The sequence below is a fragment of the Anomaloglossus baeobatrachus genome, chromosome 4 (assembly GCF_048569485.1).
Source record: "Anomaloglossus baeobatrachus isolate aAnoBae1 chromosome 4, aAnoBae1.hap1, whole genome shotgun sequence".
NCBI classification, from domain to species: Eukaryota; Metazoa; Chordata; class Amphibia; order Anura; family Aromobatidae; genus Anomaloglossus; species Anomaloglossus baeobatrachus.
The window spans coordinates 115,568,205-115,595,824 of NC_134356.1; the positions used below are offsets into that span (position 1 = coordinate 115,568,205).

The 27,620-nt window shown below is 47.9% G+C and overlaps 1 protein-coding gene across 2 annotated transcripts in view; it reads left to right on the plus strand.

The window, feature by feature from the left end:
* Nucleotides 1-27,620, plus strand: part of RGS14 (regulator of G protein signaling 14) — a 277,457-nt gene that overhangs the window by 232,707 nt on the left and 17,130 nt on the right. For both annotated transcript variants that reach the window (XM_075344512.1, XM_075344513.1), the window contains one exon: nt 26,168-26,249. In XM_075344512.1, coding sequence (XP_075200627.1) covers nt 26,168-26,249 — 82 coding nt within the window. The remainder of the gene's footprint in view (nt 1-26,167; nt 26,250-27,620) is intronic.

Here is a 27,620-nt window from a genome sequence, read left to right on the forward strand (position 1 = left end):
TGCACTTAAAATGTGATAGTAAAAATTGAGAGGTGGTGTAGATTGCAGCGGTGGTCTATCTTTATTAACAGCAGATTAAACAACAATAATTATCACTGACAATGCAACTACGGCCCTTAAACTGGCAGCAGTGTTTGCTAGTATAATGGCTTAGTAACAATGAATTTGAGTGTGCAATGCAGGCAGACGTGCTGCAAATATCTGTGCACTACTGGGACTATACAGAAGTCCAATAGCCACGTTTAGGATGACACTAGGTACACTCAGTGTTTGCTAGTATAATGGCTTAGCTGCAATGAGTTTGAGTGTGCAATGCAGGCAGACGTGCTGCAAATATCTTTGCACTAGTGGGACTATACAGAAGTCCAATAGCCATGTGTCGCCCGGGGACCAGGGGTACTCAGATCAGGGCCACGAGGTCACTTCTGTGGGTATCACGGTGGCGTGACCCGGTCTGTGATCCCAGGCTCCACAGTAAAAGGGGATTTGGTAAGGGAGATTGTCCGTGACGCCACCCACGGTTGTGGTGATTGTGGACACCACCGCTGCTCTTTATGGGGATCTCGGGAGCGGTGACAGGGAGCAGCTTAGTTGTTATTTCTCCCCTCCGTGGGTAGGGGGCTGGTTGTCCCGGGGCCCGGTGATGGGGTAAGCAGGGAGCAGGGCGCAGTGCTGCGGTGCGGTGCCCAAGGGCACGGGCGTACTCACAAGTAATTCACACGGAGTCACTGGTAAACTAGGAATTGCCGGTGTCCGCAGCCTTCGGTACGGGGGTGTTAGTGTCCCACACACGGTGCAGCAGCTCCTGTTCTTTCCCTGCAGCCAGGTGCCTTTCTCTCCACTCTCTTCCTCTTTCTCCTCAGCCGGAAACGGGGAATCCACTCCCCTGCAGTGATCCGGGTCACCCAGGTACCGGGGGGCCACTACCCTGCCCGGCTACCTCTGGCCCCTTCCTCACTCACAGCCCGTCCCGGCCCTCTCGGAGCACGCTTCACTTTTCAGCCTGGGAGCTACAACTCCAGGCTTCTCTTCTCTCTGTCTCTCCAAACACTCTGCTCCAGCCCCTCCCCTCTGCTCTGCTTTTCTCTTACACTGGGGGCTGTGGTTTGTCCTGCTGCACCGGTGTGAGATCAGATTACCAAGGAGGATTAACTCTTTCTGTGAAAACCTGGCTTTGCCAGGGCGTCACAGCCACGTTTAGGATGACACTAGGTACACTCAGTGTTTGCTAGTATAATGGCTTAGTAACAATGAGTTTGAGTGTGCAATGCAGGCAGAGGTGCTGCAAATATCTTTGCACTAGTGGGACTATACAGAAGTCCAATAGCCACGTTTAGGATGACACTAGGTACACTCAGTGTTTGCTAGTATAATGGCTTAGTAACAATGAGTTGGAGTGTGCAATGCAGGCAGAGGTGCTGCAAATATCTTTGCACTAGTGGGACTATACAGAAGTCCAATAGCCACGTTTAGGATGCCACTAGGTACACTCAGTGTTTGCCAGTATAATGGCTTAGTAACAATGAGTTGGAGTGTGCAATGCAGGCAGAGGTGCTGCAAATATCTTTGCACTAGTGGGACTATACAGAAGTCCAATAGCCATGTTTAGGATGACACTAGGTGCACTCAGTGTTTGTTAGTATAATGGCTTAGTAACAATGAGTTGGAGTGTGCAATGCAGGCAGAGGTGCTGCAAATATCTTTGCACTAGTGGGACTATACAGAAGTCCAATAGCCACGTTTAGGATGCCACTAGGTACACTCAGTGTTTGCTAGTATAATGGCTTAGTAACAATGAGTTTGAGTGTGCAATGCAGGCAGACGTGCTGCAAATATCTTTGCACTAGTGGGACTATACAGAAGTCCAATAGCCACGTTTAGGATGCCACTAGGTACACTCAGTGTTTGCCAGTATAATGGCTTAGTAACAATGAGTTGGAGTGTGCAATGCAGGCAGAGGTGCTGCAAATATCTTTGCACTAGTGGGACTATACAGAAGTCCAATAGCCACGTTTAGGATGACACTAGGTACACTCAGTGTTTGCTAGTATAATGGCTTAGTAACAATGAGTTGGAGTGTGCAATGCAGGCAGAGGTCCTGCAAATATCTTTGCACTAGTGGGACTATACAGAAGTCCAATAGCCACGTTTAGGATGCCACTAGGTACACTCAGTGTTTGCTAGTATAATGGCTTAGTAACAATGAGTTTGAGTGTGCAATGCAGGCAGAGGTGCTGCAAATATCTTTGCACTAGTGGACTATACAGAAGTCTAATAGCCACGTTTAGGATGCCACTAGGTACACTCCGTGGTTGCTAGTATAATGGCTTAGCTACAATGAGTTTGAGTGTGCAATGCAGGCAGACGTGCTGCAAATATCTTTGCACTAGTGGGACTATACAGAAGTCCAATAGCCACGTTTAGGATGCCACTAGGTACACTCAGTGTTTGCTAGTATAATGGCTTAGCTACAATGAGTTTGAGTGTGCAATGCAGGCAGACGTGCTGCAAATATCTTTGCACTAGTGGGACTATACAGAAGTCCAATAGCCACGTTTAGGATGCCACTAGGTACACTCAGTGTTTGCCAGTATAATGGCTTAGTAACAATGAGTTGGAGTGTGCAATGCAGGCAGAGGTGCTGCAAATATCTTTGCACTAGTGGGACTATACAGAAGTCCAATAGCCACGTTTAGGATGACACTAGGTACACTCAGTGTTTGCTAGTATAATGGCTTAGTAACAATGAGTTGGAGTGTGCAATGCAGGCAGAGGTCCTGCAAATATCTTTGCACTAGTGGGACTATACAGAAGTCCAATAGCCACGTTTAGGATGACACTAGGTACACTCAGTGTTTGTTAGTATAATGGCTTAGTAACAATGAGTTGGAGTGTGCAATGCAGGCAGAGGTGCTGCAAATATCTTTGCACTAGTGGGACTATACAGAAGTCCAATAGCCACGTTTAGGATGCCACTAGGTACACTCAGTGTTTGCTAGTATAATGGCTTAGTAACAATGAGTTTGAGTGTGCAATGCAGGCAGACGTGCTGCAAATATCTTTGCACTAGTGGGACTATACAGAAGTCCAATAGCCACGTTTAGGATGCCACTAGGTACACTCAGTGTTTGCCAGTATAATGGCTTAGTAACAATGAGTTGGAGTGTGCAATGCAGGCAGAGGTGCTGCAAATATCTTTGCACTAGTGGGACTATACAGAAGTCCAATAGCCACGTTTAGGATGACACTAGGTACACTCAGTGTTTGCTAGTATAATGGCTTAGTAACAATGAGTTGGAGTGTGCAATGCAGGCAGAGGTCCTGCAAATATCTTTGCACTAGTGGGACTATACAGAAGTCCAATAGCCACGTTTAGGATGCCACTAGGTACACTCAGTGTTTGCTAGTATAATGGCTTAGTAACAATGAGTTTGAGTGTGCAATGCAGGCAGAGGTGCTGCAAATATCTTTGCACTAGTGGACTATACAGAAGTCTAATAGCCACGTTTAGGATGCCACTAGGTACACTCCGTGGTTGCTAGTATAATGGCTTAGCTACAATGAGTTTGAGTGTGCAATGCAGGCAGACGTGCTGCAAATATCTTTGCACTAGTGGGACTATACAGAAGTCCAATAGCCACGTTTAGGATGCCACTAGGTACACTCAGTGTTTGCTAGTATAATGGCTTAGCTACAATGAGTTTGAGTGTGCAATGCAGCCAGACGTGCTGCAAATATCTTTGCACTAGTGGGACTATACAGAAGTCCAATAGCCACGTTTAGGATGCCACTAGGTACACTCAGTGTTTGCTAGTATAATGGCTTAGTAACAATGAGTTGGAGTGTGCAAAGGGCAGGAGGGTACAGTGCCAGGGTTGTGGGTCTCTGGGTAGAGGAATGGAAGCCTGCCTTTCTATCCCTCCTAATGGGGAAATGCAGCGAGGAAATCCCTGACCTTAGCTACACAGACGCTGTCATCTTGTGTAGCTGTTAAACTCTGTTTTCAGGACCTGTCACCTATGGCTCTGACCCTGCCGGTATGAGCCCTTAAAAGGACTGATAGAAAGTGCTATCCCTAAGCTGTCCAGCGCTGTGTATGGAGCGCATACAGCAGTATCGGCGATAGGACTCAGGACGGAGCTGCGCCAGTGATGTCTGACACCAAGGACGTAGAAGGAAGATAATGGCGTGCTGGAGGAAAATGTCAGTTTTTATAATGCAGCGACATGTGACATGGACATCCTATCACACATGCCGTTGCTTCTCTGGCTAAAAGTCCACTTAGCTGTGTGTGTGTCTGGGATTGGCTGACATGCTGGCCCTCCCCACTACACGCGCGCGCTTAGGGAAGGAAGACAAGGAAAAAAAAAAAATGGCGATCGCCATTATCCAAACAGCAGTGATCTGAATGCGCTGTTCCCGCACACTATACACTGAAATGTCATAATAGTGTGAGTCACAGAGTGACTTACACTATTACAGCGGAAAGCCAGCTAGGAATTAGCTGTTTTTTTTGCTGCTAGAACCGTCCTCGAACGTATCTAGAACTATCGAGCTTTTGCAAAAAGCTCGAGTTCTAGTTCGATCTAGAACAGCCCCCAAAATCACTCGAGCCTCGAACTGGAGAACCTCGAACCGCGAACCGCGCTCAACTCTAGTCCTAGCACAGATCCTGTGGTCTACTGCGGACTAGTTTTTGTTTTCTACCTCTTAGCCAATTCCTTACCCATTTGCAAATAGTTTCCCCTAGTCCCTATCTCTAAAGCTTCAGTATAAGGCTATTATGTGGTACAGTATAAAATACCTTTGCAAAGTACAAATAAATCACATCAGCTGCATAATTAAGAGTAGTTCACCCACACACAAGTGGATAGCTATTTCTTTTTGTCGCTGAGGCATCACATTCCTCCCCCTTCTTTATTAGTCAAGGAGACTGGCAAGGGTCACTATTGATGGGGCTGCCAGATGTGATAGGCTTCTGATCATACTTCTGCACTTGTTGGGACAGTCCGTCGGCATTTTCATGATCTTTCCCCTTTTTATGTAAGACAAAAAACTTATTTGACTCTATTGCCAGACTCCATCTGGGTAAAGTCCATTGTCCCTGGCAGTCCAATTGAGCCAAGTTAATGGATTGTGGTTGGTCAGGAACTCTTTGCTATAGAGGTATGGCTGCAACTTTTTCAAGGCCCGGACTATGGCATGCGTTCTTTTCTATTGTGGTATATTCCGTCTCCAACAGCTTCTGTAAGACACAGGCTATTGGGTGTTCCTGTCCATTCTACCCCACTTAGCTTAGTATGTCTCCCAGTCCAGTATCCGATGCGTCTGTTTGAACAATGAAAAAGCTGTTGAAGTCGGGAGAAGTTAGGATTGGGCTCTGGGCTAACTCTGCTTTCAACTGGAGGAATGCGGACTTACACGCTGGGTTCCAGATGAGGTTGCGTGCATATCTTTTTGTGGTGAGGTCAGTGGGAGGCTTGGCTACTGTACTGTAATTGGGATTAAACTTTCATTAATAATTTGTGGTACCTACTTGGTAGTGGCTTCTACTTTTGTGGGTTCTGGATAAATGTACCCACTTCCCACCAGATGTCCCAGGTATATCACCTCAACCACTCCAATCTGGCATTTGTTGGGTCGGATGGTGAGCAGGGCTTTGGCTACTCTGTGCAGCACCTAGGACACATGCTGAAGAAGTTCTTCACGGGTGTCGCTGAAAATAGGCCTGGACATACCCTTGTCATCTCTCTAGTAGCTGGTCCACCATATTTTGGAAGGTAGCCAGAGTTTAACCTAACCTGTTAAGTAGTTCATCCACCCAAAGCATGGGGTAGACGTCCATAACAGTGACCTTATTGAGTGACCTATATTCTACACAGAAGCGAGTACTCTTGTCCTTCTTGGGCACTTACACTACACTGGCACCCCATAGTCTATGGGAAGGAACTATGATCCTCATATTCAACATGTTGTCCACCTCAGGTTTCATCATTGCTAACACTGGAGGTGTCACCCAGTAGGAGGTTTGTCTGAGTGGAGTGGCTGCCCCTGTGTTGACATGATGCTGGACCAGAGTTGTTCGACCAGGGTGACTCATGTACAGGGGTCCATATATTCAGAGCAAGTTTGTTAACTACTGTTTCTGTGATGGACTAAGCTGCCCCTCCAATGGGACATCCATTACCCCTATTCCCCTTTTGGAGTCCAGCAATAAGTCCAGGATCTGATCCATGTTTGCGTCATTTTAAGAGGGACAACAAACTGCTAAATTGGTGACTTCACTTTCCTTATAGCTTTTAGCTATTTGACTTGGTAGGTCCATTCATAAACATCTGCTTGATCCAGGGCCACTGGGTAGTCAGTTTTCCTGGTAATGGTGAATGGACCTGCCCACATGGCATGAAGCTTTTTTGCATACCGGTACTAGTACTAGAACCTTCTGTCCACAGGCAAATTGTTGGAGTCAGACAGTATGGTTTTAATATAGCTCTTGCCTTTCCCAAGCTACTTCTAAATTCTCGTGGACTAAGACCATGATGAACTTTATCTTTTTCCCTAAACATTTGGACATAATCCAGAATGGGAACCTCTTCTGTGGGGAAGGTGCTCTCCAATCTCTCTCACTCCTGCTCTAAATGCCCTTATACTTTTGGCAGTACAACAATTCGAAGGGGGAAAACCCAGTGAAATCCTGAGGCAACTAATAGTAGGTATAGAGCAGCTGCTGCAGGTCCTTCTCATAGTCTTCCCCTTCAGACTTCATATGCCAGATAATGAGCTGCTTGAGCCTTCCATTGCAATAGTCACACAGCTTGTTAGTTACAGGGTTGTAGGATGTGGTGCGCATGGAATGGACTACATGTTTCTCCCAGGGTGTCTGAATATGCTTGCTTTTGAACTTGAACCCCTCGTTATTCAATAACTCCTACAGAAACCCTATTCGACTAAAGATGTCCAGTAGAGTGTAATGGGCGGGGATCGGGGGGTACAGGGCTCCTAGGCTGACCCTATGACTCAAGACCCTGAGCTTTCCCTTATCCCGATGGTAGACTTAATGGTAGTCAGGTTGAGCCTCCAATGTTGCGCTGTCTCCTGTCCAGAACCTAACCACTATGCCTCCACCACCCAGGGGATTGACCCAGACAGAGCCCAACAATCCACCAACACAAAACAACAGATGGGGTAACAAAAAAGATACACACCAAAAGCCCTGCACCATGGGATAACAGAAGGTGTATGAGTAGGGTACAAAGAAAAGGAGGTAGAAGAACAACTTACAACAGCAGATAGCAACAGTAGTGAACAAGATGTCCTCTCTGCCGACCTGGCTAGCTCCTAACTGAATAGAATAACCAGCAACAAGTCCAAGAAGCAGAGGGCTTAAATCCCAGTTGGCAATTGATTAACTGCTGCCAGGTGAACTAGTCTGCTGCTGCAACAGAAAGTGCATTAACCCCATGAGTGCCTAAAGGAAAAAAATCTGTTTAAACTGCATTGTCTAGATGGTAAGGTGAGAGCTAGCCCTGAGTCTGTCCCTATAGAGCTTGAGTTGCCTGCTTTTCATCTATAGATGACAGGGAACTGGCCTTGGGATAGCGGGTGGCAAGGATGAACCTTTTTCTGCTTCAGCTGGGGATGGCTAAAGGGCCTAAAAAATTGATGGCCTTTTTTCTGGAACGGTTCACCTATCAAGGGTATAAATTGGAGCAAGGGATGACAGGTGACTCCCCCAATAGACACTTGACAAGAAGCTCAGTATTTCTGTACCTTTTTTAGTGACCATTAGCCAAAAAAAGCTATGCAGCAGGAGGGCTCATATCTTTTTGACCCCTATGTGTCCAGCTGCACAGATGTCATGGGCCAAGCACAGGAGTTGGGGTCAGTACTACTGGGATATGAACTGATGGACATGGGTCCAGGGTTTCTCTGGGTAGAATGTGGCTTTACCGAATATAATAGCCCCTTCTCCCATCTATACACCTCCCCCTGATTTCTTTCCCCAGGTTGGGCAGCCACACTGCAGACAAGCTCTGGGATTGGGACCATGAGTTTGGCATCCCTAAAATTCTTATGATCTTTCTCCCTCCAGTCAAAGACCAAAGTCTAGTCAGGTTATTCACTGTCACCAAATCTAAGGAGGATGATGGAGACTTAGAATGTGTGTTATGCTCTTAAAGGGTGACAGAGGGATCCACATTAGGGTGCTGCTTGGCTTGCTTGTGGGTGATGACTGTGAGAAACTGGCTACATAGTTTTTGTGTTAGGTTGTTCCCCAAAATAACAGGTGTGGGGAGGCCGTACATGAGCTTCACTTTGACCTCTCCCTGGTTGGTTCCCTAGTCCAACTGAACGCGTGCTAGAGGGATGTCTGAGCATTCACTCCCATCCAGGGAGATGGTCACTTGGCGGCCTGGTAAATGGTGTTCAGGGGGAACAATATCTTGGCTGACTAAGGTGATGGAAGACCCAGTGTCCTGAAGTCCCTAAGCCTATATTTCACCAAAATTGACCTGCTGGATATGGCAACAGAGGTTGGCTGGTGTAGGGTGGCCAAGCTGCTGTAAGGTGTGGACAGGGTATATCATTGGTGTATCCCGGGGATAGCATCCCTCAGACATTGATGGCTTGTCTCGGCAGACATTGACAAGTTGGGCCTGCAAATGGGCTTCAGGCATGGGTCCTCAGCCTTGGACACTATCTTTGTTCATGTTTCCGAGGCGCCAGCATGTATAACAACGCCGTCGATTGGGCAACTTACAAGCTCTGTATGTAAACCTTAGTTCTGGTGGGGCTTCTGCAAGGTAGTGGGATTGTCCTGCTCAAGTGGTTGGTGGCCACTCAAATCCATGGTTGAGGGGTGTCCAGGAATCAGAGGGCATATTGGTTCTCCAGTGGGGTCGAAAGGCTGAAAACTAATTGGTTAATTCGGCTGCTTGCTCTGGGGCATCAGGCTTCTGATTGACTTCATACTCTCGTATTTTTGGGGCCATCTTCTCCATAAATGTCTCAATAGTTTGCCTCCTCCACAATGTTCTGGGCATTCTAACGGACGAATTACTGGATCAAATCTGACCGGGTGTCAATGGCCTTGTATTTGATCTGTTGAAGCTGTATATCCACTCTGGTCCTCTTCCCAAGGCTTGATGGGTATGCCTATATACTTCCCTGTTTGTAGAGCCCTTAGATGGTGCCTTCAAACACCAGTCCATTGAAGCTCCCCTGGATCAGCCAGGCTGAGTAATATCCCATCACTTCCACCACAGATAACAGTGCTCATCCCACTGAATGCCCATACTCCTTTTTCGTGGGCAAAGTACTACTCAGACAAAACTGGGTGAGGTTACCACACTCCGGTAAGACTTTATTGGGTTCTCAACAGACAAGAGTATATAGTACATTTCCAGCAAAGACACTAGATGGTGCAAGCAATAGACTCACCCTTCCACTGACTTGCCAGGTATTAGAACCTCTGTGACTTCTGGGCATCCAGGGGCACTACTCCAGTAGCACCCGCTTTTGGCAGGCACCTACTGAGAGTAGATAGCAGCAAACTAAGGAAGCCGACCAAGCACAGTGAGTTATGTGGTCAGATGACCAGATAGTCCAAATCTGGGTTCTCCAAACTAATTTGTGTACTCAGTGTTGGGTAGTGGAGCCGTTCTTTAATTTGCCAGCTGGAACCATGGTTCCTAGGCTGAAGTCCTGTAAAAACATCAATGATAGGAGCAGTTCCCTTTTTATATCCCTCAGCTCCTATTTCAAAGCATTGTGTTCCACTGGATTGATGGAAGATAATCCTTCATTGATGGCTAGTTCAATTGTCCTCCAGATTAGTGTTCCCCAATTCCAGTCCTCAAGGCCCACCAATAGTGCATGTTTTCAGGATTTTCATAGCAATGCACACGGTAGAATCATCACCTGTACAGGTGACTAAAATATCACCTGTGCAACACAAAGGAAATCCTGAAAACATGCGCTGAGTTGAGGAACACTGCTCCAGATGATGCAGACTAGTACACCGCAGGGGGCTGGTGTAATCTGCAATCAGCAGGCATTCCACACGTTAGTTTACAAAAGAACACGGGACAGTCCCACACAAAATAATGGCCCCTGTCCCTTGACACACTGAACAAAGGAGCAATATGTCTGGCATAATTAACAATAGTTCACCCACACACAGGTGGCCAGATATTTCTTATTGATGCTGAGTCGTCACACAAATGTCAAACACAAATTGCAGGAGTCGGAAATGAGTCAGGGTTTCATTACCTTGTCAGGTTAGTTATGTTCTGATGAAGGTCATTCAGTTTCTTACCATTACTCTGTCCTAATGTCCTGATAAGTGATTCCTCCTCAGTAAATGTGCTGTGACTGAAGTAATGCGGAAATTTTACATATTCTTATTTTGACCAAGGATATAAATCTCAAATGGTAAAGAGAAACTCTAGAAAATAATCCGTTATATAATGATCTCTGTGAGACTACGGGGGAACACTATTCTCCTTAAGGAGACTTTGCAAGCCAGTCTGGCTGCCAGGTAAGGGGACTTATAGCTGCAATGCCCCTAAAATTCCACGGGGGAACACTATTCTCCTTAAGGAGACTTTGCAAGCCTCTGTGAGACTAGTCATACATGTCTGTCGGTGCACTTACTAAACACTATCCTCTGAAATCATAGTTAAAAAAAATACCCAATCTTGGGAAAATGTTCCTAAATCCATTTCTAAAGGAAAAAGCTGGATGGAAAAGAACGATACTCATTACATTTGTTATAATGCAGAGACATTTTTAAATAACAAGTAGTAAAACCGATATGTTGGAGACCCGCAGTGTGGAAATATGTTTTTCAAACTTAAAGGGTTATTCCCATTGTCAAGATCCTATCCCAATTTGGAGTAGACATAACACTAATATTAGCAAGTACTTCCAATTAGAAATGTAGTATAGTTCTCCTGATATAGCCATGTCTGTTACCTCATGTGGAGGGCATTGCAGCTTCGATATCCATGTTTATGTCCACTCACATAGTGATAGTTAGTTGCTTGTGGTTGTATCCATGCATACCAAAGCTGCAATGCCCTGCACTTGAGGTAAGACATGTGGCTATATCAGGAGAACAATACTACATTTTTAATTGGAGGTATTTGCTTGCTATTATTATTATTATTACACCTAGTACATTTTGGGATAGGATCTTGGAGATGGGAATAGCACTTTAAGATAATTATTTTATATAAAACAATTCTGACATAGCCGGCCTGCTATGCCCATAACTGTGCTGAAATGGACATGGTGAATTATACTGTGCAGGGCATATGATGTATATACATTATCAGGGACCATACTGGATTATTCATGCTGCTTGTGGTGATAACCGACAGCCGATATTAATCATCAGACGACTGCACGGCTATATTGTGGTTCATGTTGTACATTTCTTAGACCAAATATGGCTGTCTTGTGGCTTTGTATTGTGTAATTGTAAGACTGGAGAAGTAAACATGTGTAATTACATAAATTGATTACAGATATACGGCTGGATTACATTTCGAATGGTTTCAGTAGATGAATATGATAAGAAGGTTGCAATCACTAGTATATATTATGTTAGCGACATGGCTCACTCTCCCAGTATTCCTTTAGGGTATGTGCACACGTTGCTTTTTACCTGCTTTTTTGCTGCTTTTTCTTCTGCGCTGTTTAATGCCAAAATGGATGTGTTCTTCTATTCAAGCAAAGTCTATGTGAATTTGGGTTTCTTGTTCACACTATGTTGTTCAAAATGCTGCATTTTTGTGGCAGAACTTTGGTCAAAAACTCAGCTTTTCAAAGAAGCAACATGTCAATTGTTTTTGCCATTTGGGTTTTGCACTGCAAAGCTGAGTTTTTGACCAAAGTTCTGCCACAAAAAGGCAGCATTTTGAACAACATAGTGTGAACAAGAAACCCAAATTCCCATAGACTTTGCTTGAATAGAAGAACACATCCATTATGGCATTAAACAGCGCAGAAGAAAAAGCAGCAAAAAAGCAGGTAAAAAGCAGGTAAAAAGCAACGTGCGCACATACCCTTATATGGTAAGAACATTACTTATACTCTACATAGAAACGTAAACATATACTACTTCGCAAACAAGAGCTGGAACCATTAAAGGGGTAGTTCAGCCTAAGGTTCCCTTTTGATGAACCACTGTTCGGTAATTATTTACCAATCGGTGGTTGATTACAAGCCTGTTTACAGAGACAGACTGCCCTAACTGATGCAATCGAAAAATCTAGAGATGGGCGGATTCACAGAAAACCGGGACCAGTGGGTCTCTGCTAATTTTCATTTTCGGTTCACGTCCGGAATCAGGTACCCATATAGGTCTATGGGAACCAGAATCTGGAGATTCAAAATGTTGGTGGAAGGGATAGTGTGTCGCCCAGGAAATGGGGTACTCGGTCTCGGGCAGTATCTATAATTGGGGAATGTCACTTTGTTGGCCGTTGCCTGATTCCGTGCCCTGGGCCCCTTTTGTAAGGGTGAATATTTACAAGGGTGATAAGAGTTATTGTCATGTGACGCCACCTGTGGGTTGAGGTTAATGATGGAGAACCGCCGCTGCTGAATGTGTGTACTGCCAGAGCTGGTGGTGATTGCTGCAAAATGGTGTCAGGCCCTCCGCCGTGCCTGGGAAATGTAACGGGGATGATAATGGAGACCACACTAGGTTGTCTTTAACAGTCTCTACTCATTCGGACCCAGGGGTTGCTGGTTCAGGTCCCAGGAGTATCAGTGCCAATGTAGTGACCCAAGTTGCTCTGTCCCCGACACTCTCTATTGGTTGGGTCCCTGTAGCGTGGAGTATTTGGGGCCAAACTGTCCCTTTTGGTGTACAGTTTCCTTCTCCGTACGGCGGGCAGTGCGGACCCTGTGGGGAGGTAAGTGTCCGAACCCTAATCCAAGTTTACTGCTGATGGCCCCGGATTATTTGGTTCGGTGAAGTCCGTGAAGGTGTCCTCACCGGGCAGGTATTTATCAAGCCGTGTAGAACTGGCGCCTGATTTAGGGCCCTGTGCCCCGTTCGTGCTCCGGTCCCAGCGGTATCTCCGGTACCCGTCCTGGCGACCTCTCTCTTGTGACCCCAGGGTCACCGTTGCACAGACCCAGCTCAGGCACGTCCGCACACCTCTCCTGTGTGCCACACTTCTCTCGACTCTCTACTGACTGCTGACCCCTCCCACCAGGCTGGCTAATCCCAGGGACTCGTTCTCATGGCAACCATCCCCTTACATGGTTAACCCTCTATGCCCAGTGTGGAGTGGAGAACTAGGATTTTGGTTGTGCTTTGGTGGTACCGGCACTGGTACTCCAGGTCCCATAGGGTAGGTCAGGACCCAAGAGGATCCAGTTCCTTGTAGTGCCCTGAGTGTCTCAGGGGTGCTACAATAGGGAGATAGGTGCACGGGCGGTGTACTCACTGAAGCTCTGTGTCATGGCGGCAAGCTGCTTCCAGGTCACGCATTCACTTTCAGAGCTGCGTGCGTAGATCATGCACTGAAAATAAAGGTAGATGCTAGAATGTAGGGGCTATTTCTAGGTATGATGTAATTTGTCACGTGATGGGGGGCATGTTCAAAATGCAGCCTGGTTTAGAATAAACATTCTTTTTCTAAGTCCATGTGGGCATGGAGTTGTTTATAATAGAAATGGGGGTCTAGGTAGGGACAGGAGGCTCAGGATGAGCTGCGCCCACGATAATGTGTCCTCATCTGCTCATCCTGAGTCTCCTGCTTCATGAATCATAATCCTGCAGGCAGATGCTTTCACACAGGCTGTGGGCACGTCTGACTGCAACCAATCACAGAGGCCAGCCCAGTTGGTGGGTAGGGAAAACAGGGAAAGCAGTGCATATGTATGAGCAATGATCAGCGGCCCAGGGAGGCCACAGGAACAGCATACAGCCACACGGGAGCCGTTTACAGCTGCGCCGGAGCCTCAGTAAGTATGAAGCGCTCGCTTCTGTGGCGCCTTGGCCTAGCCAGGTCGTCACAGATAACACACAAACACCCCCACCCCCATTAGACAGGGACACCAGCCAAACACAAAACCCTTGTTGCCTCCCTCCAGTGTCTGATGTCCACACCAGGTGGGGCGGAGCCAAGCGGTTGGCCCCACACACCTAGGAGTTCACAGGCCTGGAGGCAGGAAAAGTGACAGAACAGTTTATGAGTTGGAAGTGAGAGGAGTAAACACTTGGGTGTCTGGGTTTGTGGCCCAGGCACTGACAGCAAGGTTGGCAGACGGTGGTGGCCGTCTGCAGGAGTGGTGGAGCAACGCGGAACCGTAGGATCGGGGTCGGGCGACGGCCCGCTAGTACCGACCAGGGAGCGAAGTGAAGCCAGCACACCCAGGCAGGGCCATCGGACCCCGACCAATAGTCAGATCCGAATGTGACTGGAGCCCCAGGGGTTTCATAACAGCAAAAGTCCCAATTAAAGGCAACCGCTCACACCGTGGGGGTATACAGCTACCGCCTAAGGCTAGAGACCCAAGGGCCAGCGCCTGCGGGCAAACGGGCTCCTCCGGTACCCATACACCGGGGAGCGGACTACCGTTGGGAATATATAGTAGTCAGAAGGAGGACATCAAGGTGCAGGGAAAGACAGCCGCCATCACCTGTCCGGGGAGAAACACTGCAGCCGGCTGCGGGACCCGTCCATCCAGCAGTTTGGTTTACCGAGGACTTTGTACCTTTCTTGCTGAGTGAGTACACCCGTGCCATCCGGCACCGCGCCGCGCTGTCCCTGCAACCCTGCACCTCACCAACCCTGCCTCCCCGTCACATCATCGGGCCCCGGGACCACCGACCCCTACCCACGGAGGGGGGAAAACAACATCCCAGCTGCTCCTTACCATCGCTCCCGGGATCCCCGTCATCAGCAGCGGTGGTGCCTATCTTCACCACGACCCGTGGGTGGCGTCACGGACTAAATTCCCCAAACCAACCACCCCTTTCACTCATGGGCGAGGAGCGCCGCTCGAGTCCCCGGATCCGGCCCTCCGCTCGAGCCACTGAGCAGCCATCGCAGCAGCGCCGGACCCGAGCGTTAGCGAGCGCAGCGCAGTGGCGTGCTCCCCACCCGCGACACTTCATTCTTATTTTCTTTATTTTTTTAATTTCTCAACTGCCAGATCCAGATCAACTATCCGGAAATCGCGCGGATTCGGACTTTTACAGTCGGGGTCCACCTATCACTACTCAGGATAATGCGCTGCTGAGAATGATGAATTTTAAGCCTGCTTAAAAATCATTTCACCTAACCAACAAGTGTTCTGCTTCCTCATCAGATGGTTGGCAGCCTATTTACCCTGAAAGATTTTAGTGAAATGAGCGTTCCTCTGCATTGTATAAATATAGTACACCTAATACATCTCCATTAATACTTTCTTTTTCTTGATACAAGTTGAAATAATTATCAAGTAGAAAGGTAGAACTGGTAATAAAACTGTACAGGAAAAACAAAGCACATACAGTAAGTAGGTGATCATTATCAGATGATGCTGGAGGTCTAACACCAGGCATTCATTTGCAGATCCCATGGCAGACTGAATTACACTCTATATTTGTCATGTTGATTATGGGATAGCAGTCAACCAGGGCCTCTAAGCTGTACCTCAAGCTAGGGAGCCCTATGCTATCCCTAATCTCAGGGATACTACTGATGGTGGAGAGGCCTGAGTCTCCTACCTGGCCCTGCTTCTGACCAGTTCTGATCTGATTCCTCCTCCCCCAGGGACGGACAGGACAGAAGTGTGATGAAACCCACAAATAAAGACAGATAAGGGATAACCAAAACTCTGTCACACAACACACTCGCAAAAAGCTAAAGACAATAAGAGGTTCAAGAGGAAAAACAAGAGCAGGAAGAAAGCTACAAAACAACAGTTGTAAACTCCAAAACTGCACCTTGTAAAGAGCATAACTTTCACCAGTAAATCTGGGACACCACATCTCACAGACCAACATAGCATACACTATAGTTGGCATGTGTGGAAGGTTTCAACCAGCATAAATAAGAGGGGAGCAGATATGATAGGGTTCCCCACAACATGCAACCAAATGAGTAAGCAGACCAGCAGAGATTAATTCTTTCTAGCCTGCATATGAATCAGCACACAGCAGCTCAAATAATCTGCAATCTCACGTGCAAAAGTCCATGTGACGGCATGTAATAGAGACATCAAAGCTATATGTGACGCCCTGGCCCCCCAGAGGTCACAGTACACTAACACCACACACACACCCCCTTCCCCTGGGTAGGTGACACCAGTCAAACAAAATCCTTGTTGTTACCCTCCAGGCTTGATGTCCACACCAGGTGGGGTGGAGCCAGGCGGTTGACCACACCCACCAAGGAGTTCACAGGCCTGGAGGCGAGAAAAGCAGTGAGTTGAGTTCAGGAGTTGAGAGTGGAAATGTGAGGAGTAAAAACTGTGTGTGTCTGGGATGGAGCCCAAGCACGATCAGCAAGGTCGGCAGATGGTGGTGGCTGTCTGCAGGAGTTGGTGGAGGTTAGCGGAACCGTAGGACCGGGGTCAGGCCGTGGCCCGCCGGTACCGAACCGGGGAGCAGATTGAAGCCAAGCACCAAGGCAGGGTACTCAGACCCCGACTAGGCTAGGAGCCGCCGAAATGGTCAAATTCTCTGATTGCGGTGTGGACCTCAGGGGTTCATTCCCACCCAAGTCCCGTCAGAAGGCAACAGCCCAACCTGTCCGGATAGGTGCCACCGCCAAGGGCCAGAGATCCAAGGGCCAGCGCCTGCGGGCAAAACGGGCTCTCCCGACACGTTCACGCTGCTCGAGCCCCCCCAGGTCCGGCCCCGTGCTCGAGCCACCGAGGAGCAGAAGCACCGGACCCGAGCGCCAGCGGTTCCAGGCGAGCGGCGTTCCCACCCCTGTGGCGCCCTGGACTAGCCAGGTCATCACAGGTACTGCAACAACACACCCCGAGATAGGCACACCAGTCACACGCAAATCCTTGTTGCCTCCCTCCAGGGGCTGATGTCCACACCAGGTGGGGTGGAGCCAGGCGGTTGGCCCCACCCACTGAGGAGTTCACAGTCCTGGAGGCGGGAAAGGAAGTCAGTTCAGATCGGAGTAGGAGTCAGGAGAGGAGTAAAGTGAGGGAGAGTGAAAGAGAAGGAGTAAGACGGAGTAGTAGAGGAGCAGACGGACCGTGTCCGGGTACGTGGCCCGGGCACCGAGAGCAAGGTTGGCAGACGGTGGTGGCCATCTGCAGGAGAGACCGATCAACGCGGAACCGTAGGACCGGGGACGGGCAGTGGCCCGCTGGTACCGAACCGGGGAGCGAAGAGAAGCCAGCACAAACCGGCAGGGCCTACGGACCCCAATCAGGCTTGGAGTCGCCATTAAACTGGTCAAATCCGTTAGCGACCGGAACCTCCGGGGTTTCCTAGCAACAAAGACCAGACTGAAGGCAACCGTCCAAACCGAGAAAGGGAAATACAACTACCGCCACAGTTAGAATTCCCAGGGCCAGAGCCTGCGGGCAAAAGGGGATCCTCCGGCCCATATCCAAGCTGGGGAGCGGGTTACTGGTGGGAAGCCATCGGGACCGGAGATACACAACAGGTGCAGGGAAAGGCAGCCATCACCAACCTACCGGGAGTAACTACAGCAGCCGGCTGCGGGACCCGTCCATCCAGCCGTTTGTTTTACCGGAGACTCTGTATCCATCATTGGCTGAGTGAGTACCACCGCGCTGCCCCCGTGACCCTGCACCTCGCCAACCCTGCCTCCCCGTCCCACCTCACCGGGCCCCGGGATCACCAACCCCCTACCCAAGGAGGGGAGAGAAACATCTCGGCTGCTCCCTGTCATCGCTCCCGGGATCCCTGTCCAGAGCAGCGGTGGTGTCCCAACCTCACCACAAAACGTGGATGGCGTCACGGACCAACTCCCCAAACCCAAATCACCCCTTTCACTGCATGGGCGAGGAGCGCCGCTCGAGTCCCCGGATCCGGCCCACCTCTCGAGCCACCGAGCAGCAGCAGCAGCAGCACTGGACCCGAGCGCCAGCGAGAGCGCAGCGACGGCCTCCTCCCCGCCCGCGACACCCCCACCGCCCACGACATATACACTGAATAGTAGCTGTAATGAGGTACAGTAGCTCAGTTCCTGTCTAAAGAGAACCTGTCACCACAATTTAATATGTTAAAGTAAAGATATGGCCATAATGGAGCTGTTATACTGATTTAATAGATACCCAAAGTGCAAAAATCCGTAGCCTGGTTCTTTTTAATTAATTATAGAGGTTTATGTGCATTATCCTTTTCATGCATTGGGGCGGGACTGTGGGGCCGAACTGTGGGTAGAGTCTTCAGCTCTGCTGCAGCTTCTACACATTTGAACATGAAACTTTCTTGAGTTTCACACTATCACTGCCTGTGGCGAGGAAAGCACTTGAGCAGATTTATCTCTTTGGTGTCCTTAGCGAAATGGTGCCGCGGACGGCGCATGTGTGCCGCACCTTGCCAGCAGCCGGTGCTGCTCGGATCCGGATCTACGGTATGGCTCGAAGGGTTCTCCGGACCAGGGGGTCGCGCAGACACTCCGAATAAAAGGGGGACGTATTTATACGGGATTGGTTGTAAAATGTCTGTGACGCCACCCACGGTGCGTGGTGAGATGTAGCACCACCGCTGCTGTTGTGGGGCTCCCGGGGACGTTGGGCTGGCAGCTAGATGTTAACCCCTCCGTGGGTAGGGATGGATACCCCGGGGCCCAGTGTCTCTATGCTGAGGATGGTGATTGCAGGGCCCGGCGCACCCGGCCAGGCCGGGGGTGTTTCTCATGGTCGAATAAAGCACACAAGTCCTGTGGTAAACCAAGGTGATGGTGGCCGGCTGCCGCAGACGGGTGTATCTGATCCCACACCCGGGTTGGTAGTCAAAGTCTCTCTCCTCTGCACTCGGTGTGTTGTAGGTAGGACTTCCCGGTTTGAAACACGGGAGTCCGCTCCCGATCCTTTGGTTGAGAGCGTGCCCGTCTGACGCTGACCCATGGGATCTACGGGCCCTGGCGGTTGCCCTATCCCTCTCGGTGGGTGGTTGTCTACTTTTCGGGTCTTAGGTTGGGACAGGACCTAAAATCCTGCCCTCAATTGGTTAATTAGCTAGACCTTTGGTGCTGGTCCTGGCTTCAGGGTCAAAGTACCCCCTCTGTGCACACGGTTTCCTGGTCGTTTCTCCAGTGTCGGTACCGGCGGGCTACAACCCTGCCCCGGTCCACCTCAGATCTCCGGCAGCCATCTTCCCGTCTCCTGCAGACTCTGGCTACCGTCTGCCACCTAGCCAGTACGTCAGGGATCCGACCCTGACACTTGTCAGTATTCACCTCCACTCCGTACTAAAACTTGAACTTTATCTAAACACTGACTGTTTTCCCGCCCCGGGTTCTCTAGACCCCTAGGTGGGCGTTTCCTAACCACCTGGTCCCGCCCACTGGTGTGTCTGTCCTTCCCTGAGGGGGGGTGACTAGGGTTTCAGGTCGGCTGATTTAACCCTTTTTGGGATAGGTGTTGTGCAGGGGCCTATGTGGACATCTACCTGGTTTTCCAGGGCGTTACACATGTGACTACTGACATGCAACTGTCCTCAGCAAAATGGTGCTGTGGGTGGCGCATGCACAGATTCAAACCTTGGCTCAATGATGAGCCCAGATCTCAATCTGCACATGCACCACCGTGGCACCATTTTGTTGACGACTATTGAATGTCAATGTGCACATGCACCGCACATGGCACCATACTGCTGAAACCGTCGGACGTCTGTGTGTGCATGCGCCGATTGCAGCGCTACTTTGCTGAATACCCCTGGGAGATGAATGTGCGCAAGTGCTGCCCTTGCTGCCGGCAGTACTAACGTACAATTTAAGACCCAACTGACAAAGTCCCACCCTGATGCAAGAAAAGGATATTGCAGCTAAACTTCTATAATGAATTACACAAGAACCAGACTGCGGATTTCTGCACTATAGGTATCTATTAACTCAAAGAATGACCATAATTAATTAAAATATCTTTATTTAAGCAAAAAAACAAACAAATAAAAAACGCATAACTATAACGAATTGGTAGTGACGGGTGAATAGAAAAGAAGGTAAAAGGTATAACTAATGGTACATATGCAATAAACTACTGAATTAATTATGACAACCAAATGCTTGAATCTGGGTATTCATGAAAATAAAATGGAGCCCCAATGAACAAGCCACGGTGAAACGTGCTTTGTTCTTGCATTTAATTGTCATAATTATTTCGGTAGTACATTGCATACGCACCATTAGTTATACCATGAACCTTCTTTTCCACTGATGTTATCACCCATTCGTCATTTTTATGCATTTTTGCTCAAGAAAACTATTTTTATTTTAAGTACTATGATTCATTGTAGGTTTTTATATTTAGATGCTATTGGTTTGACTGTTTTCCTATTCTTCTAATCTAATTCTTCTGTTCTAATGGCTCTTTGGCTGGTTGCCTTATTTTTGTTTTGTAGGTTGTATATCTATTAAATCAGTATAACAGCCCCATTATGGCCATATCTTACTTTAATATGTGAAATCTAGCTGGCAGATAACCAAGACCGGCGGGTCCCTGATAAATTGAATAAAAATCTGGATCTGGATCAGAATCTGGTACTCTTATGGGGTCTATGGGGACCAGAATCCGGAGATTAAAAATGTTGGTAAAAGGGATAGGGATGTGGAAGCGTGCACGGTGTACACAGCAAAGATCTGTCATGGCGGCAAGCTGCTTCCCGGTCACGCATTCCCTTCCGGAGCTGACAATTAACCCTCATTCAATATTCACTGCTTTTCCTGCCCACCAGCGTGTATAATTGGTTGCAGTTAGATGCACCCCCACCCACAGTTTCAGCGTGGCAGCTGACTGCAACCAGTTATAGGCGCCAGGACTGCCGGTAAGCAGTGCAAATGTCTGTCAAAGTCAGTATCGTGGTATAAAATAAATGAATAAATAAAACAATCGGTGTAGGGGCCCCCTTATTTTGATACCAGCAAAGATAAAGCCCACGGTTACTGTAACCCCCAGCTGTTGGGCTTTATCTTGGCTGTGTATCAAAATAAGGCTGGAGTCACCCTTGCGAGGGACTCTCACTAGTCTCGCATCGCATCACCAGGCACAGCCGGACACTCTCTGGACACGAGCGCGCAGCTGCATAGAAATACATGCAGCCGACTCGCTCCTGTCAGGAGAGTGTGCGGCCGTGTTGACTCGTGAGGGTCCCTTGCAAGTATGACTCCGGCCTAAGAGGAACCGCATGCAGCTTTTTATTTATTTCTTTTTTTGTAATTATTTAAATAATTAATTAAAAAAAACGACGTACGGTTCCCTCCAATTTTGATACCCAGCTAAGATAAAGCCTGACAGCTGGGGCAGGTATTCTGAGGCTGGGGAGGTCCAGCTTAAAAGTATCAGCCTCCAGCCACCCGGAAATGTCGCATCCATTAGATGCAACAATCCCGGCGCTTTACCCCTCTCTTCTCGATTGCCCTTGTGCAGTGGCAACCGGGGTAATAAAGAGTTAATGGCAGCCGACAGCAGCCACTAAGTCGTGGGATTAGTGATGGCAGCATCTATGACACCCCATCACTAATCTGTAAGTGAAAGTAAATAAACACAAACAACGAAAAAATCCTTTATTTAGAATAAAATACAAAAAACACCCTCTTTCACCACTTTATTAACCCCAGAACACCCCTGAGGTTCAACGTAATCCACAATAGGTCCCACGGTGATTCAGCTCTGCTACATCTGAACCTCACAGGGAGTGCCATAGAGCATGACTGCCTGCTGTGAGCTCCAGAGAATAAATGAGCCGCAGTGATCAGTGCTGACGTTAATTCAGTTATCTGTTGTTACAGCTGGAGGTTCCCACCTGTGACCACAGGTAACCTGACCTCAGAGGACCTCTGATGACCTGATTAAACTCAGTGAACTCATCTGCATCTCCTGGCAGAAAGCAGCATTTATTTTGCCAAGAGATGCAGATTTGGTGCTGAAATTTTAACACCATATTCCTGTACCTAATCTCCACCTCCTGGCAAAAAAATTGCATCACTACCGCAGCATACCTCATGTGGTTTTGATGCGTTTTTTGCCTGGAGGTGTAGATTGGGTGCATGAATATAGTGTCAAAATTTCATCATCAAATTTGCATCTCTTGGCCCAAAAAAAAAAAGTTTATTTCTTACAAGAGATGCAAATTTGGTGCTGAAATCTGGTGCAGACCATTTCAGAACCAAATGTGCAACCCCTGGCACAAAACCGTGGCAGAAATATACAACATACAGTTAGGTCCAGAAATATTTGGACAGTGACACAATTTTCGCGAGTTGGGCTCTGCATGCCCATTGTGGGTCTTTCCGTCTTAAGTCTGGATTTGAGCAAGTGAAATGCATGCTCAATTGGGTTAAGATCTGGTGATTGACTTGGCCATTGCAGAATGTTCCACTTTTTTGCACTCATGAACTCCTGGGTAGCTTTGGCTGTATGCTTGGGGTCATTGTCCATCTGTACTATGAAGCGCCGTCCGATCAACTTTGCGGCATTTGGCTGAATCTGGGCTGAAAGTATATCCCGGTACACTTCAGAATTCATCCGGCTACTCTTGTCTGCTGTTATGTCATCAATAAACACAAGTGACCCAGTGCCATTGAAAGCCATGCATGCCCATGCCATCACGTTGCCTCCACCATGTTTTACAGAGGATGTGGTGTGCCTTGGATCATGTGCCGTTCCCTTTCTTCTCCAAACTTTTTTCTTCCCATCATTCTGGTACAGGTTGATCTTTGTCTCATCTGTCCATAGAATACTTTTCCAGAACTGAGCTGGCTTCATGAGGTGTTTTTCAGCAAATTTAACTCTGGCCTCTCTATTTTTGGAATTGATGAATGGTTTGTATTTAGATGGGAACCCTTTGTATTTACTTTCATGGAGTCTTCTCTTTACTGTTGACTTAGAGACAGATACACCTACTTCACTGAGAGTGTTCTGGACTTCAATTGATGTTGTGAACGGGTTCTTCTTCACCAAAGAAAGTATGCAGCGATCATCCACCACTGTTGTCATCCGTGGACGCCCAGGCCTTTTTGAGTTCCCAAGCTCACCAGTCAATTCCTTTTTTCTCAGAATGTACCCGACTGTTGATTTTGCTACTCCAAGCATGTCTGCTATCTCTCTGATGGATTTTTTCTTTTTTTTCAGCCTCAGGATGTTCTACTTCACCTCAGTTGAGAGTTCCTTAGACCGCATGTTGTCTGGTCACAGCAACAGCTTCCAAATGCAAAACCACACACCTGTAATCAACCCCAGACCTTTTAACTACTTCATTGATTACAGGTTAACGAGGGAGACGCCTTCAGAGTTATTGCAGCCCTTAGAGTCCCTTGTAAAATTACTTTTGGTCCCTTTAAAAAGAGGAGGCTATGCATTACAGAGCTATGATTCCTAAACCCTTTCTCCGATTTGGATGTGAAAACTCTCATATTGCAGCTGGGAGTGTGCACTTTCAGCCCATATTATATATATAATTGTATTTCTGAACATGTTTTTGTAAACAGCTAAAATAACAAAACTTGTGTCACTGTCCAAATATTTCTGGACCTAACTGTATATAGAACATATCAGGGAAGTACAGACCCCAGAGATCATCAGCGCCAGCTCCTGAATTTATTCACACAGTATATAGAACATACCAAGGAGGTACAGACACCCGAGATCAGTGGTGCCAGCTTCTGAATTTATTCACTTGGTATATAGAACATATCAGGGAGGTACAGACACCTAAGATCAGTGGTACCAGCCCCTGAATTTATTCACTCAGTATATAGAATATATCAGGGACGTACAGACACCCAAGATCAGCGGCGCCAGCTCCTGCAGTTATACACTCCGTATATAGAACATATCAGGGAGGTACAGACACCCGAGATTAGCGGCGCCAGTACCTGCAGTTACACACTCAGTATATAGAACATATCAGGGATGTACAGACACCCGAGATCAGCAGTGCCAGTGACACGCCCGCCCCAGGGGCCGGGGGACTCAGAACCGGGCCGGACTAGTCCGGGGACGTCAGCAGTGGCGGGGTCTGGCTCTGTGACCCTGGCGGTGTCTTTCTAATAAAGGAGAATCATAGTATGATAATGGGAGTTATATTTTTTTTAGAATATTAAAGTTTGTGACGCCACCTGTGGTTGTGCTGTTATGTGAGCCGCCTCTGCGCTGTGGGTTTCCCGGGGCAGGTGATGACGGCGCAGTTGAAGTGTTTTACTCCCCACAGGTAGAGTGAGGCCCCCGAGATAACTGTTGATTAAATGAAAAGTCAATGAGGGCAGGTTGGGACACAGGAGGAATGGAGACGACACCAGGGCTTTGCAATAACAGACTTTTACTCACTGTACCAATTCTCAGTTAACAGCCAGATTAGTCCACCACGGTATGCTGGGATCCTCAGTGAAGGGCAACCACTGATCCCGAATAAGTCTGAGGACAGTACCGGTGCTACATTTTGTTTGCCTTTCCTGGCCGTCTCTCTGCATTGACTTTCTCCCTCCTGTCCTGTGCCTCCACACACAGTGCCCTGAGCCAGAGGCCGTGGACCAGCAATGGGACTTCTGTCTGCCTGGCTCCCTCTGGAGACCTTCAAAGGGATTTTTGCCTGCCTGACTCCCTGGTCCTCTGTGGCCCCCTTCCAGCAGATTCATGTGCTGCTTGTGGCCCAAAGGTGCGTACAGCCACCCTGACCTCCGGTGTTACTAGGAAGTCCTGAAGTATTGTCCTAGCCTAGGATTGCGACCAATCCCTTCACTTTGAGCTACTGTCTGTGAAACATGACTTTAGGGTTTAGGGGTATCTGACACACTTCCCCTAAGTCACTGGGATCCTTTCTTCTGTCGTACCCAGGGATATGGGGTACTTGGTCCCAGGCAAAATATATCTTGGGAATATCACTGTGGTGGTTATTGCCCGGTTCCGTGGCCTGGGCCCTTTTTGTAATGGGGGTGTATTTACAGGTGATTAGATTAGTGTTCATAAGTGACGCCACTTGCGGTATTGCGGCTATGTAGATGGAGCCGCCACTGCAGAATGTCACTACTGGGACTGGTGGTAATTGCAGCCTGGATGGTAGGCCCTCCACAAGCAGGGCCGGGCTCTAGAGGATGGGTGTTGTTACAGGCATCGGAAGAAGGTAGTCTACATAGAAGTTTAATGCAACTGGTTTTTACTCACTGCTGGTTGGTGGTAACTGGTTACCCGAGGCCGGCTGGGTTCACCTCCAGGTCCTTCGTCCCAGTGCCAGTGAAGTAATCTGGTATATTCTTACCTCTGGTAAATGGGTCCCCGTGGCGTAGAGCAACTGGGAGTCCCTGTCCAGTGGTTTGTCCACTTCTGTCTGCCTACTACTACCCCTTGCATTTATCCTAACTTTTCCTAACTAACACTTTCCTAATATACTTCTGCTATCTACTGTACTCCTGTAAGCTGATCTCTAACAGGCTTGTAATACCATTATTGTTGTTGTAGCTTTGATTCTTCTGGCAGTAGACTGTAATCGGACCAATGAGCAGGAATAGTATTAGGAAAGTGTTAGTTAGGAAGAGTTAGGATAAAAGAAATGGTGTCACCTTAGTAGGGGAAAACCTATTTAAAAGAGAAAGTAAAACATGGGGATGGTTTGGGAAACATGGGGAAGCTGTCAAGTTTTAAGATTCCTGTAGGTTAAGATAACAGCCACAGACGGTGGTGATAGGTTCTCCAAAGCTTGCTTAAAACATTTCTATTTCTTGGAAACATGTAATCCGGTGTAAACAGGACCTGTGCTGTCAATAACAATGACTACTTATGCCCACAGAACAATCTATTACTGATCGTTCTATCCGCATCATAAGCTTGGTCCTCGTGACTGGCTTCTTTGAAGTCAAACAGAGGTCTTTTATGGCCCTATGTCCTGGTTATGCACAAAATCAAAACAAATAGACAAAATAGATAGCATCTGTTTATATTCTTTGTATTAATTTAATCAGAACGCTTCAGCGTAAATGACTTCTTGTGATATTTTTCCTTTAAACAGATGGGTGAGTCAAAAGCATTAGACCAAGCTGCTTCTGTCAAAGAGATGGCAGGCCAGACTCTTGTTTTGCAAGTTCATCCAGGTGAGCCCATAATAACCCCTGTTATCAGCTGTCATTATATCAATTTGCAGTCTGCAAAGATTTCTGGTCAGTGTAGTGTCCCACGAAAGGGCACTTTACACGCTGCAATCTCACGAGCGTATCCACCCCCGTCGATTTTGCAACACAGGCAAATTTCTGCCCGTGGCGCACAACATCGCTTACACCCATCACACGTACTTACCTTCCCTGCGAACCGCCTCCTTTCTAAGGGGGCGGTTCGTGCGGCGTCACAGCGACGTCACACGGCAGCCGTCCAATAGAAGCGGAGGGGCGGAGATGAGCGGGTAGAAGATCCCGCCCACCTTCCTCATTGCCGGTGGACGCAGGTAAGGAGATGTTCGTCGTTCCTGGGTGTCACACATAGCAATGTGTGGTGCCGCAGGAATGACGAACAACATCGCACCTGCAGCAGCAACGATATTATGACAAGGAGCAACGTGTCAACGATCAACGATTTTTGTCGTTTTTGCGATTGTTGATTGTCACTCCTTGGTGTCACAAGTTGCGATGTCGCTAACGGCGCCGGATGTGCGTCACTAACAACATGACCCCGACAATATATCGTTAGCGATGTCGCAGCGTGTAAAGCACCCTTTAGTTTGGGGCCACACTAGCATATAGCATCCGATGCGATATGCAAATGACACTTGGCTCAGACTCTGCAGCAAGCGTGAGCCAAGTGTCATTTACTGTGCTCCGAGTCTCTCACATGAGAGCATCGGAGCACAGGTGAGGAGAAGATGGAGAGATTTATTTCTCCATCTTTTCCATTGCCTGTCTCTGCATATATCAGACTGTACTGATGACATCCAGGTGCAGTCCGATATTTCACACGCACCCATAGACTTACATGGGTGCGAGTGATTCAAATTGCGGTGGCAATGGCACCATGTTGCAATTGTTTTCTCATGCCGAATCGGCATGTAACAAATATTGAACATCTGCACTGTCCCATAGTGTAACACTACATAACATCAGATACTATAGCACTCGTCCATGTTATATTCTCATGTGAGCGAGCCCGTAGGGGTAGATACATGTCCGAGATGTGTGTGTGCATCTGCAATAAGAGGCGCTGCAACTTTCAACTGCATAACTGGAAATTCATTGTAACCCAAATGTGGTTGAAATTTTGGTAGGGGGAAGGCCAAACGCAGCGGCCTTGAATAGTGTTGCGGCATATGTGCTATTTAAATTGATTGTATAGTGGGGAAATGATTTTGCAAAACAGCTATTTCTGCTGCAAAATCCAGCTGTGATTACAATCAGCAACCTGGTTTTGTGAGTTAAGGATAAATCACCCTGGTTTTGTAGATAAAAAAAAAACATGTAGCAACCACATTATATTTC